The following is a 17705-nucleotide window of genomic DNA, read 5'->3' on the forward strand; positions in this document are numbered from 1 at the left end:
CGAGAGAAGTTCCTTTAACATTTGTTTTAAAGCTGGTTTGGTGGTGCTGAATTATTTTAGCACTTACCTGTGAAGCTTTTGATTTCTCCATCAAATCTGAACGAGAGCCTTGGTGTATAGAGTATTCTTGGTTGTAAGTTTTTCCCTTTCATCACTTTAAATATATCATGCCACTCCCTTCTGGCCTGTAGAGTTTCTGCTGAAAAATCCAAATGGGAGTTCCCTTGTATGTTATTTGTTGCTTTTCTCTTGCTGATTTTAGTATTTTCTCCTTATCCTTAATTTTTGCCAATTTGATGACTATATGCCTTGGTGTGTTTCTCTTTGGGTTGATCCTGTGTGGAACTCTCTGTGCTTCCTGGATGTGGGTGACTGTTTCCTTTCCCAAGTTGGGGAAGTTTTCGGTTATTATCTCTCCAAAAGTTTTCTCAGGTCCTTTCTCTCTCTCTTCTCTTTCTGGGACCCCGAAAATGTGAATATTAGCGTGCTTCATGTTGTCCCAGAGTTCTCTTAAACTATCCTCATTTCTTTTCATTCTTTTTTCTGTTCTGAAGTACTGATTTCCAGTAACCTGTCTTCTAGCTCACTGATCCATTCTTTTGCCTCATTTAGTCTATTCTTGGTCTCTTCTAGTGTGTTATTCATTTCAGTGATTTTCTTCTTCAACTCTGTTTGGGTATTCTTTATATTTTCCAACTCTTAACTAAAAACTTTACTTTGTGTATCTATATTCCTCTTGAGTTCTCTGAACATTTTTACCATGATTACTTTAAACTCTTTCTCAGATAAATTGCCTGTCTCCTCATGACTCATTTCTTCTGGGATTATCTTGTGCCTTGGCTTTGGAGATATTCTTCTGTTGCTTCATATTGTCTATCTTTCTATTTATATTTCTAGGTAGATTAGTTATGTTTCTTGACCTTGGAGAGGTGGCCCTCTGTGGGGATGTCCTGTGTGTCCCAACAGTACACTCCTCTCTTGTCATCCAAGGGCCAGGGTCCAGCTGGTCCCAGTGTAGAGTCTGGCCTGTGTTTGTGGATTCCTTCCACAGGCTTTGGGATTGTTGTTTTCTTATTTCTGGTATCTGCTCCTGGTGGATGGGGCTGGACTAGAGGCTTATGCAGGTTTCCTGGCAGGAGTAGCCAGTGCCTGCCCACTGCTGGGTGAAGCTTGGTCCTGGACCTCTGGGAGGGCCATATCTAGAGGCGTTTGTAGCTCAGGAAGTCTGTTGATGGATGGGGCTGTGTTCCCACCTAGTATGTTGTTTGGTTTGAGGCTTCCCAGCCCTGAAGCCTACAGGCAGTTAGTTGGGTAGGGCTAGGTCATGGTGCTAATGATCCAATCAACACATCAAATGACTGCCACCAGCTTTTATGTTCCCTGGATGAGTTGCAGCTGTCCCCTACGACCCCAGGAGATCTTCCAAAACCAGCAGACAGGCATGGCCCACATTCCTATGAAATCACTGCCTCTGCCCCTGGACCTGGTGCACGTCAGATTCTATGTATGCTTCCCAAGCGAGTGAAGTCTCTGTCTCCCCCAGTCCTGTGGGGCCCCTGGAGTTAAGCCCCACAGGCCTTCAAAACCAGATGTCCTGGGGTCTCCTCCTCCTCCCAATGCCAGAACCTGAGGCTGGGGAGCCTGACGTGGGGCTCAGAACTCTCACTTTTGTGGGAGGGCCTCTGTGACTTAATCATTCTTCAGCTTGTGGGTCGCCTACCCTGGGGGCTATGGGGCCTGATTATATTGCGAGTACTCTCCTCCTACCACCCTGCTATGGTTCCCTCTTTATGTTTTCAGTTGAAGAAGATCTTTTTTGCTAGGTTCCAGTCTTTTATTTTTCGATGGTTGTTTAGCAGTCAGTTATGGTTCTGTTGTAGTTGTGAGGAGGGGCAAGCTTGTGGTCCTGCCGCTCCACCATCTTGACTGGAAATTGGGATATCTTTCCATTTATGTAAGTATTCTCTAGTTTTTCAACCGTGTTTTGTGATGTTCATTGTGTAGGGATTGAGAAACACTTTTTCCTTCTAAATTACACACCTGAGCATCATATATTATTTATACAATAAAAAGTTATGCCACAATATAGTTAATATAGTTAATATTACTATAGGTTGATAAACAGTAAATTAGGATATATAATAAGGTTCCCCATTTTTTAATTCCTGATTTTGGTTAGTTACAGTTTTGTTAGAGAACCAGATTCTCTCCCACAAGGACCCACCACTCCAAGATAACCTTGTCACTCTGATTCACACTCCAACCAGGCCACTCTCCCAGATGGTGAGACAGAAGGTGCTTCTGAGGAGGGGGGTGGCCTTGGGGCCTTGACACACTCACCCGTGGTCTGGCAGTGGATCACCAGGATGCTGGCCATCTCGGCAAACTTAACACTGGAGGAGGGGTTCTTCTTAATTTCTTTCAAGAATTCTCCAAGGACCACCTGACACCTACCAATGAGCAGAGGGGAAGGGAGACAGCACACGCCAGCCAGGGCTGGAGGAGCCTCCACCAGTGCCACTTCTGCTCTGGGTCATCCACCCAGAGGGGGACCACACTTGATGGGATACACTTGTCAGATGAGTGCTCCTCAGAGGCTGGGGTAGATGAGCTCTTAGCTCCTCAAAGCGGGAAGCACACGGATCTGGAAGAAGAGAGCAATTTCTTGTTTTCCCAGCGCTGCCTGTCTGTTGGATGTCGGATATGTATATGCACCCAGGGCTTTGGCAGCCTGCCCCTCCCCTGTCACTCAGTTTCCAAATCTCTTTGCCGTCATCGCCCAGGATCTGGAAGAGTCCATCCAGGATCTCTGGCAAATAATCCAGCAGGTTAATGTCTGGCACGGACTCCAGAACCAGGGTTTGGGCTGGGGAAGAAACCAGCAGGGCAAGTCACCAGCCTAAGAACTTGTGCCTCCTCACCCATCCTCTGGGACTGGCCAGTGAGAAGGGGCCCTGCTGAGGCTTTTCAGGGAACTGAGGGGCCCACAGGGGAGGGGGTGCAAGCGGCTGTTGTTTTGGTTGATTTCAAGGCGGTATCTGGGTGATTCTGAGGACAAGGAAAGAACTGTATCCTTTTCAGGGGCAAACATGATGGGCTTTGTGGTCAAAGCCGACTAAGTACGTTTTTGGTTTATCTAGTGTCATTGAGTAATAGAGGGATAACAAAGAGGTGTCTCTGTGGTCACAGGAGGCACCCAGGTGGTGCTAAAGAGCAGACTTTACTCAGCTAGAGGCTCATTATAGCCGACAAAGGAGTGTCAAGGGACCGGACCTTACCCAGGAGATGATGAACTGCCGGGCGTACTGGCTGTTGGAGTAAATCCTCTCCCACAACAAAGGGATGAAGCTCAGCAGGTTGAACCGTTGCTTTCTGTCTCAATGTTCTGTGGGTCAAAGGCATGTGAGCTGCTTGGGGCCAGGGGCTAGGTGCTGCGGGGGAAGATGGCAGAGCCTGAGCCAGGCAGGAGAGGCCCCCAGAGCATCCATGCTCTCACAGCCTGAAGGACAAGCAAAATAGATGGATTAAAAGCAGGAAACAAGGTCAAAAGAACAAATCAAAAGGCAAAACGCTACCTACATCTCTGTGGTCTGGATTGAATGCTCTGGTGAGCTTAGCATGAATGGCCCGTTTCATTCCCCCTGCTGGCTGCAGGGTGGGGCTAGCACGAGGGGACTTTAGGGGTGATAGAACAGTCCTGCATTTTGATCCTTCTGGTGACATAACTCTATACACTTGGCACAGAACTGTACACTGTTTCATTTACTGTATGTAAATGAAAAACATTTTTTAAATTAGGCAGAGTGTGCCAGTGATAGAATTTATAAGCTGTACAGACAGATGAAGGAAAGAGATTCTAAAAATAAAAGCGGAGACCAAGTACAAATACCTTTAAGAGGCGGTCCAGGAGCTCAGATCCGCTTTTCACATTGGGGTCTAGGTCAGCAGCCAACTACGAGAGGCACAGAGGTGGAGAGAGGGTCACAGTCAGTATGTAAGACAAGGAATCCACTGAAATCCCACCGCCAAGGCCTTGGTGTGGCTGGAACGTCGCAGGGCACCTCTTTCGGTGCACCGGGAAGAAAGTATGGGAGGCGGGGAGGCAAAATGGAACCTGGCAAAGGCGCCAAGATGCAGTGGACCCCTGATGTGGTCAGGTACCTCTGTACGGGACCCGCTGCCACCGGTCAGGTGGTTGCTTCCTGGTGGGCTCCCTCAAGGGTTTTCAACCTTACAAGGCTGGGTCCCCTCTCCACTCCCGGAGGAGAGGACGGAGCAGCTGTGAGGTGGATCCTCTAGAAACAACTGGGGCGTCAGCAGGGCAGTAGAGCTTCAGGGAGGGAACCCCAAGAAGCTGAGGGTGAAGCTGAGGCTATTAGGGACCCCGAAGCCTTTCTAATAGAGCTTTTCCTAGAGCCTGTGCTCTCCTCACAGGGGAAATGCAGTCTGCACTATGCATTCACCATCTTCACCTTCAATAAGGGAAGTTAGTGCTTTTGTTTTCTTTCTTCCTTTCTTTTTCGTTTTTGTGGGGGGAGGTAATTAGCTTTATTCGTTTATAATGGCGGTACTGGGGATTGAACCCAGAACCTCATGCATGCTAAGCACCCCACTCTACCACTGAGCTGTACCCTCCCCCAATAGCGCTTTTCTTTTCCTTAAAAAAAATTTTTTTTTTTTACTTAAAGTATAGTCAGTTACAATGTTTCAGTTTCTGGTGTGCAGCATCCACAGTGCTTTTCAAATGATTGGTTTCTGACTCTCATGGTGGACTGATGCTTTCATAAAATGAAATGCAATAAAAAATAAGCTAACACAGATATGGGGGGAAAAACAAACATAAACACAAGCCCATTTAAAACATGTATCATTAGATTCAACAGACAATAAGCCTCCCTGGCAGCAGGTGCTGATCTGCTCCGCTTGCCTCTGGGAGAAAGGTGGGTGGGACGAACTCAGCCCAGCTAGAGGGAGAAGCGGTCACCTTGCTCAGCCCATCAAAGAGCACGTTGAAGTGGGGCAGCACGGCGCCGCGGGCCACCTTGACGATGTTGTAGAGGGCCTCGCAGGCGTAGTAGTGCAGCCTGCTGTCAGCGTCATTGAAGCAGGTCAGCACCGGCTCGATCAGCTCCTTCAGGTAGAGCCCCGAGTCCTGCAATGGAACAGGAGGAGAAGCAGCTCAGACTGGATCAGGCCCCAGGCCCCAGCCCCCAGCTCCCACGGAGATGCTCAGGCCTCTGTGTGAGGGCAGGGCTAAAAGACCCTCCGCAAGTCAGCCTCCCGGCATAGGGGCCGTGCCCGAGAACCAGGCGGCAAGGCCAGAGAGCCAGCCTTGCTGGCCTAAGGTGTGGAGAGGATGGCGAAAAATGACAGGTCTGTAAAACCCTGCTGGGTCAGAGTCAAGGCCATGGCTGGTGTGTCTGTTCCTCCAGGAGAAAGGCCCACCTTGCCCAGTGCGATGGAGCAGGCGGCCAGGCCGATGAGGCCCCCTTTCCTGCTGTGGGGGTGCTGAGACAGGGCAAACTCCTGAGACAGGGTCTGGATCACATGTTTGATTTGCACGGTGTTGTTCTGGGCCACGAACTCCCAGACCAGCCTGGAGAGAGAGAAGAGAGGAGCTCAGGACCAGCAGAAGCAGGCTGCTCCTGTGGGTGCAAGCTTGAGGGCCAAGGCTGAGGGAGAGAGATGGCCTGTTACGAAGATGAATCGAGAGTCTCGGGGCAGGCCTTCCCCAGTTCTGCTGCTGACTGGGAGGCTCTAGGGGGGTGATGGTTGTTTCCCTTCTTTGGGCCTCTGTTTCCCTTGTCTACAATAGAACAAGGAACAGTGGAATTTGAAAGATTCTAGAATCTGAGAGAGTGCAAGTGAATGTCTTGCTGAAGACTAAAAGGTGCAGTGTTCCATCTCTTTCATTCAGCACTTGCTTAGCCCTCGATTCACGCACCCAAAAGGTTCTCTGTGTCTGACATTATTTCCGGGAACAGTGGTGAACTAGGCCTGGGTCGATAGGCAAGATGCACACACAAACAAGTCCAGGTTGCAACACAGCACAAGCGACGCCGCAGAGGCAAGTGTCTCGGGGCTGACTGGGAGGTGCCGTGTGAGTCAGATCGTAGAATCATTAACAAGCGTTTTCCCGGAAAACAGAGAAGGCGGGGGATCTCAGAACAGGGAGCAACGTGGCTAAAGGCACGGGTCCGTGAAGAAACCTGACGTATTCAGGGGAGGGCGTCAGGAGTTTCGTGCGTGGAAGGTGTGGCTGGAGACAAGGGGAGAGGGGAGGTGAGCCAGAGAAGGGTTTCCAGCAGTAGGGGTGACACGCTCAGGTCTGTGCTTTGACTTGGTGCCTCTGATGGGAGCCTGGAGAGGCTGCGCTGGGGAAGGCGGGCTAGTTGGACAGAAGGAAACTGCAGTATTCCCATGAGAGAACACCGCAGCTACAGGGTCAGGAAGGGGGCCTCAAATATGACAGAGTCGGTGGGAAGGAGACACAGAAATGGACACAGAAAAGCATGAGGAGGCCATGTAATACGGGAAGACGGCAGGAAGACAGAGCGTGCCTCTCCCACCTCTCCTGCCAGTTATCGAACCCAGGACCTCCTGAATGCTAGGCCTACACTCTACCACTGAGCTATCGCCTCTCTCTAGCTACCTGTTTCCCCACACTTACCTTTATCTCCCCAACTCAGGGAGTCAGCTGGGTTCTTAGTTCCTCAACCTGTGTTGTAGCCTGGAAACTAGTTGTTTCAGCTGGGCAAGTTACATCTGATCTCTATCATTCCATCTCAGCTGGAAGGAGAAATCAAATTCCTTCCTCCCTTCCTCCCTCCCCCCACCCCCTTCTTTCCTTCCTGTCAGAACAGCCATCATTCAAAAGTCCACAAACGATACATGCTGTGGGGAAAAGGGTGGGAATGTAGTTTGGTGCAGCTGTTATGGAAAACAGTATGGACATTCCTCAAAAGACTGAAAATAGACTTACCATATGATCCAGCAACCGCACTCCTGGGCATATATCCAGAGTGAACCTTAATTCAAAAAGACACATGCACCCCAATGATCACAGCAGCACTATTTACAGTAGCCAAGACATGGAAACAACCTAAGTGTCCATCGACAGATGACTGGATAAAGAAGATGTGGTATATTTATACAATGGAATACTACTCAGCCATAAAAATAATAAAATAATGCTATTTGCAGCAACATGGATGGACCTGGAGAATATCATTCTAAGTAAAGTAAGCCAGAAAGAGAGAGAAAAATACCGTATGATATCACTTATATGTGGAATCTAAAAAAAAGAAAAATAAAGGACAAATGAACTTATTTACAAAACAGAAACAAACTTACAGACATAGTAGACAAACTTATGGTTACCAGGGGGAAGTGGGGGGAAGGGATAAATTGGGAATTCAAGATTTGCAGATATTAACTACCATATATAAAATAGATAAACAACAAGTTTATACTGTATAGCACAGGGAACCATGTTCAATATCTTGTAGTAACCTATGGTGAAGAAGAATATGAGAATGAATGTATGTGTGTTCCTATATGACTGAAGTATTGTGCTGTACACCAGAAATTGACACTACATCGTAAACTGACTGTACTTCAATAAAATACATATTTTTAAAAATGATAGGCTTTTATAGGCAGAAAGGGGAAGGGGCCAGGAAGGAAGTGGATTGTTTCAGGCATGTCACCTTCTTTTGGGGAGGGGGATGTGTCTGTCACACAAATCACCTCACCAGAGCTAATCAGGTAATTCCAGATTGACTAATTAGTAGTCACAGTGTTGGGATAAGCTGAAACTAGTTAGGTTAGATATTAAGTCTTGGTTTGTTGACATAGGTTTAGCACAAATGACTCAATTTGGGGCCTGTTGTTTCATTTTTTTTAAAAACAATATGAACATAACACTGGTGGTACTTTTCTTTAATGAGTGAAAAGCACACATGTAAAGCTCATAACAATCTTGAAAATGGAGTATTATCCTCAATCCATAGATCAGAATTATCAGACACAAATGAGGGGCTACGGTAGCAGAATTCTAAGATGGCCCCTCAGAGTCCCACCCTTTTGGGTATATGCCTCGAACAGCCAATAGTAACAACAGAGAAGTGTGTATGATGGGCCACTTGGTAAGGATATGAGAGTGGTCTCTAGCTGATAAAGCTTGTTCCCTGTGATAAGTTACCAAGAAAATGGGACTTCAGTCAAATGGCTGCAAAGAAATGAATTTTGTCAACACACTGAGGGGCTTGGAAGAGGATCTTTTTCCAGTTGAGTCTTCAGATGAGGACTGAGGTTGGCTGAGGTTCCCTCAGAGCCTGTGGGACTCTCAGCCAAGACCCCAATTAATCCACTCTGGACTCCTGACCCATGGGAACTGAAATAAGAAATTTGTGTCTTTCAAGCTGTTAGGTTTGTGATAATTTGTTGTGCAGATATAGAAAATTTGTACAGGAGCTAACCTCAAACTCAGCAAGTCATGGAGGAATTGTGTCTAGAAAAATCTATGAAAAATGTGCTTTTCTTTACTGGTGGGGTTTTCACAGCTTTTAAAACCTTTGCCAACACAATCTCACAAGTGAAGGTGGGTGCACCAACAATCTGAAAACTGCCCCAAACCTAGATTCATCTCCAGAAGAAAACGTAGTGTTTAATAGCTTCCTCCTCATACCCTGATACCAAGTAGCACTGATAAGGGCATTTCTAAACATCTTGTGATGTTTATGTTATTAGAATTTTGATGCTGGTTGATGCAAAACAATGGAAAAAATTAAAACAATGGGGATGATTTGGATCTATTTTTCCAGTGTGTACTTATTTCCACTAGATCCATATTTAATGCAGTATTTCATGTGTTCTTTTACTGTTTCGTTTGGCTTTTTCTTAAAGGTGAAACGAATTTCCCAAAGGTCGTAATGTGATACAGTTTTTAATAATTGAAACAGCTAGGACTTTTTTTTTTTTTTTTTTTTTTACCAGAAGTAACTCTTTTCTTCTGAAATCACATTCTGACTAGGTTGCTAAGAAACCAGTTTTTCACTTAAGGCCCAAACCTCTGCTTTGTCCTACCTTTAATTCAGAAATTCTTGGAATAATTGTCTTTTTTTCTCTAATATCTTGGAGAATGTCAACTAGTTAAGGCTATTTATGCATAACTGGACTGGCACTGGTGCTGAGAACAGACGAGGGCCACCATTGCCTTCTCTACATGCTCATTTCTCTGTCCCTAGTGGCCAGCCCTGGCCATGCTCAGAATCCTCCAGACTAGTGCATAATAATACACCTGGTTGCACCGTGTCCATCACTTCACAGCTGTAACTCTTCTGCATCTGTGATGATGATGTCTCATTGTTGTTACATAACTTATGGGCATTGTGGCAAGAGGGTACTGGTGATACATAAGAAATTATACCTAAGTCTTAACTCTGCAAAGCAGATTCTCCAACAGCAATTTGATTTTGCAGGGGTGTCAGGACAACATGTTGAGGCTCTAAGAGGCTTGGGAGATCCCACACTTGGGACTTCTTGAGATCTGACAGGCCCTCATGATGTCACAATAACATTGCCTCTGATCTGAGGCATGTCTCTCCTAAAGAAGTGGTTGGAGTTAGGGTGCCACACTCACCAGGGCCTCTGTGTTGAACAACATTAGGGAGCCCCATTCACATCATATTCTGTGCAAAGTGCTCTCTGGAATTGTTTCACCTGGGCCCTGATATTTCCTGAACCCCTGCCCTCCTGTGAGATGTCTCCTGGTCCACTTTGCTGAGAGCGCATTCTGTCCAATGGAACTTCCACTAGCTTGTGTTAGCATGCTCGTTTTCACCAGGCCTCCCCTCCATCCCTCTTTGGAGCTACTTTAACTTTCCAGATTTGCCAATATAGAACAATTGGTTATTGTCTTTTTTGAGCCCGTGAGAACCACCTAAAGGGAAGTGATGTACCCCATCTCAAGTCATCCAGGAAGGGGGTTTATGCTGGGGCAGGGTCTGAGCTGGCACACAGTCCCAAGGAGAAGGGTCTCTTCCCTGACCCTAGCCTATGAGGCTCTGGGCTCTAGACTCACCTCTCTGTGCCCGTGGTGCTGGAGCCAACTTCCACGCGGCTTTGTCCATGTTTTCTTCAGTATTAATGACTGTTTATCAACTAGGTTTAAAAGTGTTGAAAAAGTGCCCATTTGGAAGAAGGTGGTGGTGGGCCAACTGTTCCCCTCCCCCAGCCATGCCTGTGGGGAGTGGGCAGGAGGAGGGACACTGGGGGCGGTGAGGTGGGGTGCATTTCATCCAGTAGGCCTCAAGCAGAGGTGGTGAGACTCCTCTCCAGGGCTCTAATGAAGACGATTAGGGCTGCGAATGCATCAAAGACTCATGTCCTGCTGGCCGCCTTCAAAGCAGTGCTCTCCATTGCTCTGTGCACACATACCCCCTGGGGATGCCATTAAAGTGCAGATTCTGATTCAGAAGACCTGGGGCTGGCCAGAGAGCCTGCATTCCCACTGAGTGCCCACGTGATGCGGACGTGAGGCGCTGAGGCTTCAGCGATGACCACAGTGGGGTCCTCAGATCAGTAGCGACGGCATCACCCAGAACTGGGCAGAAATGCAGATTCTCAGGCCCACCCAACCCTACTAAATCGTGCCTCTGAGGGGGCACCCAGCAGTCTGTGGGTTAGCAGGTCCTCCGGGTGATTCTGATGCTAAATTTGAGAACCACTGGCTTCTTCAGACTGCTCGTCAGAGGACCTGCTGTTTGAGATCTGCACCCTCTCAGTTTGTTACTTAGTGTGTTTCTTTGCTCATTTAACCACTGGGAGTATCTGTCATCTAGTTTTTTTGTCTTTAGTCCCATCAGCAGTGTCTTTGGTGGTGACAAAAATGGATTGTCTATTAAGGGTGCATCTGCAGAAACTTTAGGAAAAGCTTCATTTGCCATGGAGTGTACTGAGTTGAGGGTTGGGGGCGATACAAAAGAGGTTAAGAATCTCCCTCCATTAAAAACACTCTAATAGCTCTAAGGTCTTGTTAAAACATAGGCTGCTGGGACACACCCCTGGATTTTCTGACTCAATAGGTCAAGGGTGGGCCCTAAGACTTTGCAGTTTTGCTAAATTCCCAGGTGATGTTGCAGCTGCTGGTCCAGGAATCATGTTCAAGAACCACCTCTTTGGTGCTTTCAGTCCCAAATGGCCATCTTTTTTCATACCTCTCCCTCTCTTGCAGGTAGGCTGGAGAGGATGAGGAGAGGGGACCCTCAGGTGAGGGCGTGTGTGTGTGTGTGTGCAGAAGGAAGTCCGCTCCGGGGCCAGACTTTAACCATCTTTATTCCAATGGGTGATGCTTACAGTTATGCGGCTCTATTAATACCCACTGCGGGACCTGGGAAGCGCCTGGGGGAGGCAGATGCTCACTCCTCCTTGGACGTGGGGCTTCCGCAGTGCTTTCCCTCTGAAGGAAGGACTGACTTAGAATGTCACCCTTTATATGCACACAGAATGGCTGCAGTTTAAACACATCAAACGGACATGGTCCTCCCTCTGGAAGGAGAGCCCTGACTCAGTTGCAGCATTAATGGCCAGGTGGGTGTTTGATCTGTAGCACTGGTTCTCAGCTGCCTTATGGGCTGAAAAGAAATGATGCCCATATCCCTCCCTGGATCAATTAAATCAGCATTTCGGGAGGTTGGGTCTGGACCAGAGTCAAGGGCAGAGAATCACTGCTCTACAGGCTGAGTGCCACGCAGGGGGCTGGGAGTGGGGTGGGGAAATCGGGTCTCTATTTGTGTCTCTCCAGGACCTGGCCTTCAGCAAGAACTTTCTTTGGGGAACAGATATGGGATTCAGAGACGGAGGGAGCATCCCCGGCCCCTGTCCCTGCAATAATTGCCCTAATGTGTCTGCTCACTGCTCTGAAAATAGTGACTTATTTGGCCTTTATGTGAAAGCAGAATAAAAAAGCACATCAAAATAGAGTCATGTCTAAGGGCTTTTTAAGCCATTATGGGATTTAAAAAGAAACTGTGGTGCCCAGCATCACGCACCGCTATGTGTGGCATGACAGAATGTCATGTGTGTGATATCTGGGTTATCTTGTTAAAAACGAGGATTTTGACACAGTGCTTGGGCTTTGGAGCTATGTTAAGATGCTAAATTTCGAGACTTGCCTTTACAAAGTAAAATATAGCTCTGTTTTGTGTAGTTATCATGTTTAATATGGAATATTATATTTCATGTAGATACTTGGAGTTCATATAATACAGAAATAAGTGCCCTTCTCATTGAATTGGAGGTTAAGACCTTTAGACTTGGGGCTGTTTTCTCTTTGCTTCGCCAGGCTGGAGCAACACACAGGTATCAAGGCTGAGAAGACAGCTTTCCGATGATGCAGCCGACCCTGCTTCCGACTAGGGGGTGATCCCCTTCAGGTAATAAATCCACTTGAGGCCGGTTTCGCCACTGCCTTCACCGGGAGGGCAGGCCACAATCAGCTTGCTGGTGATGGGAGTTTTGCTGCCCGATGGGTTTCCTTCGAAGTAGACTGTGATGTTGTTGATCTTCTTGGGCCTCACGGAGTCCATGGCGCGGACGGAGAAGGCCGGGTTCTCCACGATGAAGGAGAAGGTGACTGGGTGGTAGAAGACGTTCTTGAAGGGGATGACTATGCTGTACCCGGCTCGGATCAGGAAGGGGCCTTGCGGCTTGGGTGGCAGAGCCACTCCGAAGAGGGGGATGATGTACTCCCCTCCTGCAAGCGATGACAGGCTCAGGATGCCCTTGCTCTCGCCCAGGCGGCTGGGCTCAAAGTAGATCTCCACGCTGACCTCCGTGCCGCCCTGAGCCCCTGGGGCTGCAAAAATGACCTTTTCCGTGTGAAAGTCCGGACAGTCTGTCTGAAAGGGGAACAAGTGCACTCGGCTCACACATGACCCTGAAGAGCAAACCAGCAGCTCAAGTCCATCCCCAGCCCCTCCGCCCTCCAACATCACGCAACCTAGTTCTGTGTGAGGTTATAGAAAAGCTGTACCCTTATAACTCCCTGGAAGAGTAGGTATTGCTAAGTTTATCCTTATTTTACTACAGAGAAACCGAGGCCGAGAGATGTTAAATACACACGCAGAGGGATGATGTTGGGTGGTGGTCCTTGGTGCTGGTCCCCTAAATCTGCTCTTTTTTCCTTCCATGCAGATGGAAGACCAGACATGCTGGCTCCTCCTGGATGGGTGGCACTAGTTATGAACAATAAGTTGTGAGCAGAAGTGCAAGGTGTCCTTTCCACACTAGAGCATTTATTTGCTGATGAAGTGCCTTTGTGGTCTTTTCACCCATCTGGGTGCTATGACTGGAAACATTCGAGATGGTGGTTGCCCTTCAGCCTGGGTCCCTGAGTGGCTATAATGAGCAGAATCCCATGCTGACCCTCCCTGAACAGAAAGCACTGAGGAGAGACAAACCTTTGTTGTTTTAAGCCACTGAGATACTGGGGCTGTTTGTTACTACAGCATAACCTTGCTTCTCCTGATGGATGTGCATGATCAAGAGCCTTAGCCTCTTTAGAAACTGTGAATCACTATGTTGTACACCTGAAACTTATATAATATTGTAAGTCAACTATACCTCAGTTAAAAAGAAAGAGCCTATGCCTCTTGACCATGGCCATGGGACTCTGATGTTAACTGGGCACACAGCCACCCAGTGTAAGGTCACACCTCCTAGCTTCCCTTGTTGCTAGGTGTGGTCATATGTACTTTTGGTCAATGGAATGTGAGTGGAAGTGATGTACGCAGCTCCCTCATTTCCCTCCTGTGGCTGGCTGGAGTGTAGACATCACAGTCAGCCATCTTGGTCCATGTGGACCAAAGCAACTTTATATATAGAGGGAAGAGCATCAGGACAGAGGGTCTGGGTGTCTGATGTCACGGAGTTGCCATTCAGCCCAAAAATGCTTCTGCCCACAGTTATTTGAGAGAGGAATAAACTTCTATTTTGTTGTTTGGGGTTTCTGTTTTAGTAGTTAATCCTATGTTCAAACTGATTTAATAGGTAACATGTATGGAACATTTACTATGGCCCAGGCTCAGTTTTATATACATATTTAAAACTCCTGGCAGCTATCCTATGAGGTCGGGGTATTACTGCCATTTATAGATATGGTTAGAGAGTGTTAGTAAATTATTCATACAACAATAAATATTGAAGTGAGGATTCAAATCCAGGTCTGCTGGATTTCACAGCCTATAAAGCATGACCACTAAGCTCTAATGTCTCTTTTTATTGACTACTGAGCATGTTGTGGAGAGCTAACTCCCCCCACCCCAACACCAGCTTGTTAAACTAGAAAATCTGTAAGGAAAAACCCAGGCCTGGCGCTATTTGTGTCTAGTTGGGAGTTTCCAACTAGATAGAGCACCTGACTCTGAGTTTCACATTTCTGCATCCCCTGTGTCCCCCTCCCATGATTTCTGAACCCAGACTGCTGGAAAGGGAAAGGTAGAGGGCGGGGCAGGGGCTGCTCACCCTGCAGTAGTATTCTGTCTTCTGTCGGGTGTAATTGGTGAACTTGGCAAAGATGCTCTGGCCGCTGCCAAGAACAGCCTGGAAGTGCACGGGCTTTTCCGGCAGTGCTGGTGTGGCTTTCAAATTGAGCTCATATGGGTAGTAACCTAAATCACTATTGTGCAGTGTTAATCTTCCGAAGGTTTCTCCAGCTTTCAGGGGCTGGAATTCAAATGAGAATGTGCCCTGCAAGAGAACACAGAGGCTCCTGTGATACTGAAAGTCTGACCCATCCCTTCTCCCCCAAGGGCCTCAGAGCAGCGTGGTGATAGATGCTCATACTGATTTTGACCCTGGGGAACCTCTGTTCAAACCAGCCCACTTTTCCTCCCCTGGGCCCCTTCCAGCTTCCCCTAGTCCAGATTTTTCTGTATCTGGAATCTCTTTGCATCTAAAAATAGGTACTGGATCCCCTCTTGAGAAGCATAGTTATGGAGACGGGGGTGGGTGAGCTGGAGGGGCAGGAGGGCCAAAGGTCAGGCAGCTCCTTTTTTGCTCATAGCCAGTCTCTGAACAGCTTCCTGGGTTCTACCATCATTTGGAAAGGCCTTCTCCTTTCTCTGTTATCATCCACAGCAAAACAAAACAAGAACCAGAGAATACTGCTTATAGTAGCAAAACAAAGGAAACAGTTCAAATGCATTAGCAGTAAGAGACTGGGTAGAGAAATTATACTTTACCCACTTCAGCAGAATATTATGTAGCCACTAAAAAGGAAAAGGCAGAGCTCTAAGCATTGAAATAAAAGGTGTTGATGGTATTTTAAGTAGAAGAAAGAAGGTTCTGGAAATGTACATAAAGCATGAGCTTTTTGGTGTGGAGAAGAGTATGTCTATGTATGTATAGAAAAGAGACAGCAAGGATATACCGAATTGTTATCAATAGTTATCGTAGGGTGGGGAAATGGGATTGTGGGGGCTTTTACTTTCTATTTCACTTACTTTTGTGGCATTAAAATTTTGTTTTTATCATGAGTAGGTACTGTTCCTTTTTTTAAAAAACTAGATCTTATTGAAAAATAAAATAAAAAGGATATCATTAAAGTTGGGGATATTTATAACAGAAAATAATGCAGTACAAAAATTTACAAGATTTTACCACAATTGAAAAATTTAGATGAAAATAAACAATTGTATAAACAAATATAACTTAGAAAAGCAGACTCAAAAAGATAAAGAAAACCCATATGGTTCTGTAACCATTAAAGAAATTTAATAGTAAAAAAATTCCCCCTAACAAAATTCCAGGATTACAAAGCTTTATCTGTAAGTTCTACCTAGTAGTCTACAGATTCTTCCAGAGAAAAGAAGAAGAGGGACCCTACCTTAACAAACATAATCTTGGTAACAGAATCCAGCAAAAAGCTAATAGGAGAAAGGAAAACTGGATGCCAGGTTCCCTCCTGAACATATATACAAACATCTAATAAAAATGTTGCTCAACTCTAGCAACATATAAAAAGAGAATATTATATAACTAAGTTGGGTTTATTCCATGAATGAAAAGTTCGTTTACCATTGGAAAAACCAATCAGTTGTCATATTGACAAATTAAAAGGAAAACAATCAAATGAACATCTCAATAGATGCAGTAAAAGCATTTGCTAAAACACAACATCCAATCATAGTGTTTTTTAAAAAGCTCTTAGCAAACCAGGAATAGAAGGGGACATCCTTAATCTGATAAGGGTTATTAGTAAGAAACCTAAAACAAATGTCACAATAAATGGGAAATTTTGAAAGTTTTCCCTTCAAGATCAGGAATGAGACAAGGATGCATTCTATTGTCTTCCTCATCAACATTGTTCTGGAGGTCCTAGATAGCCCGATAAGGTGTGAAAAAGGAATTAAAGGAAAAGGTTTAGACAGGAAGAAACAAAATTGTAAATACTTACAGATGATATGACTGTACATCTACAAAACTCAAGAATATATAAATTATTAGTATTAGTGAATTTTGTTAGCTGGGTATAAAGTTGATACACAAAAATCAGTTATATTTCTAAATACATACAATAAATAGAAAATGAAAATTAAAAAAGATGCTATTTATAATATCATCAAAATATACAAAACCTATAAATAAATCTAACAAAAGATGAGTAAGTCCTCTACACAGAAAACAAAAAAAAAGTATTATTGAGAGAAACTAAAGACTTAAATAAATGGAGATTTGATCATGGATTAGAAACCCCAATACTGTAAAGATTCACATTCTCCCTGTGGTACATAGGCTCCAAGATGGCCCCCAGGAATCCCCACGGCCTGCTATTCACACACTGCATAATCTTCTCCGACACTGACCCAGGGTTGGTCTGTGTGACCACTGGTATATGGGAGAAGAGATGGCATGTCCCTTCTGAGATTAAGAGGGAAAGACTGCGGTTTCTGTTTTGTGCACTCTTTCTCCTTTGCTGCCTCACTTTCTCTCAGGTCGCTCACTCAAGGTACAAGAATTGTCACGTAGAAAGCAGCTCCAGGGAGAGGCCACATGGTGAGAAACTGAAACTTCCAGCCAACAGCCAGCAAGGAACTAAGCCCTTTCTAACGACACATCAGTGAGTGTGGAAGCAGATTATCCAGCCCCAGTCAAACCTTGGGGTGACTAGAGTCCTGGCTGACAACTGACTACATCCTCATGAAAGACCCTGAGCCAAAACCACCCAGTTTAAGCTGCTGCTCTTGGATTCCTGATCCTCAGAAACTGTATAGGTGATAAACTTTTATTTTTTTAAATTGCGGAGTTTTGGGATAATTTTTTATGGATGAACAGAAAACTGAAACATTCTTAAAATAAAAAGCAAGAAATGATAACTGCAAAATAAGGATGGGGTGAGGGAGGGCAGGTCCTGTGAAAGGAGAGAGGTTTCTTGGGAGGTGGCAATTTTTTAATTTCTTGACCTGAGTATTGACTATACAGATATTTATTTCTTAATTTTTTGTGTAAACAAACATTTATATGCATATGTATAAACATATGTTTACATGTACATATACATATATGTATATATATGTTTTATATAATTTTCTGTATAGATTCTATAGTTCACAATGAAAAATACAAAAGTACAATAAAATAAAGGGCATGGAGACTCTCTGAAGAACAAAACAGATTCCAGATTCTGAAGGTGAAAGAAGAGG

General features: G+C 45.6%; 1 protein-coding gene across 1 annotated transcript in view; it reads right to left on the reverse strand.

Moving 5' to 3' along the window:
- Window positions 1-2340: 2340 nt before the first annotated feature.
- HYDIN (HYDIN axonemal central pair apparatus protein) overlaps window positions 2341-17705 on the reverse strand; it is a 381838-nt gene continuing 366473 nt past the window's right edge. The window contains exons 86-92 of the mRNA XM_074370458.1: window positions 14527-14751; window positions 6983-12902; window positions 5446-5596; window positions 4985-5152; window positions 3890-3952; window positions 3279-3499; window positions 2341-2644 (exon numbers count right to left, since the gene is read on the reverse strand). Coding sequence (XP_074226559.1) covers window positions 12417-12902; window positions 14527-14751 — 711 coding nt within the window. The 3' untranslated portion in view covers window positions 2341-2644; window positions 3279-3499; window positions 3890-3952; ... (1 more) ...; window positions 5446-5596; window positions 6983-12416. The remainder of the gene's footprint in view (window positions 2645-3278; window positions 3500-3889; window positions 3953-4984; window positions 5153-5445; window positions 5597-6982; window positions 12903-14526; window positions 14752-17705) is intronic.

This window comes from Camelus bactrianus, chromosome 9 (assembly GCF_048773025.1).
Source record: "Camelus bactrianus isolate YW-2024 breed Bactrian camel chromosome 9, ASM4877302v1, whole genome shotgun sequence".
In the NCBI taxonomy this organism is placed as follows: domain Eukaryota; kingdom Metazoa; phylum Chordata; class Mammalia; order Artiodactyla; family Camelidae; genus Camelus; species Camelus bactrianus.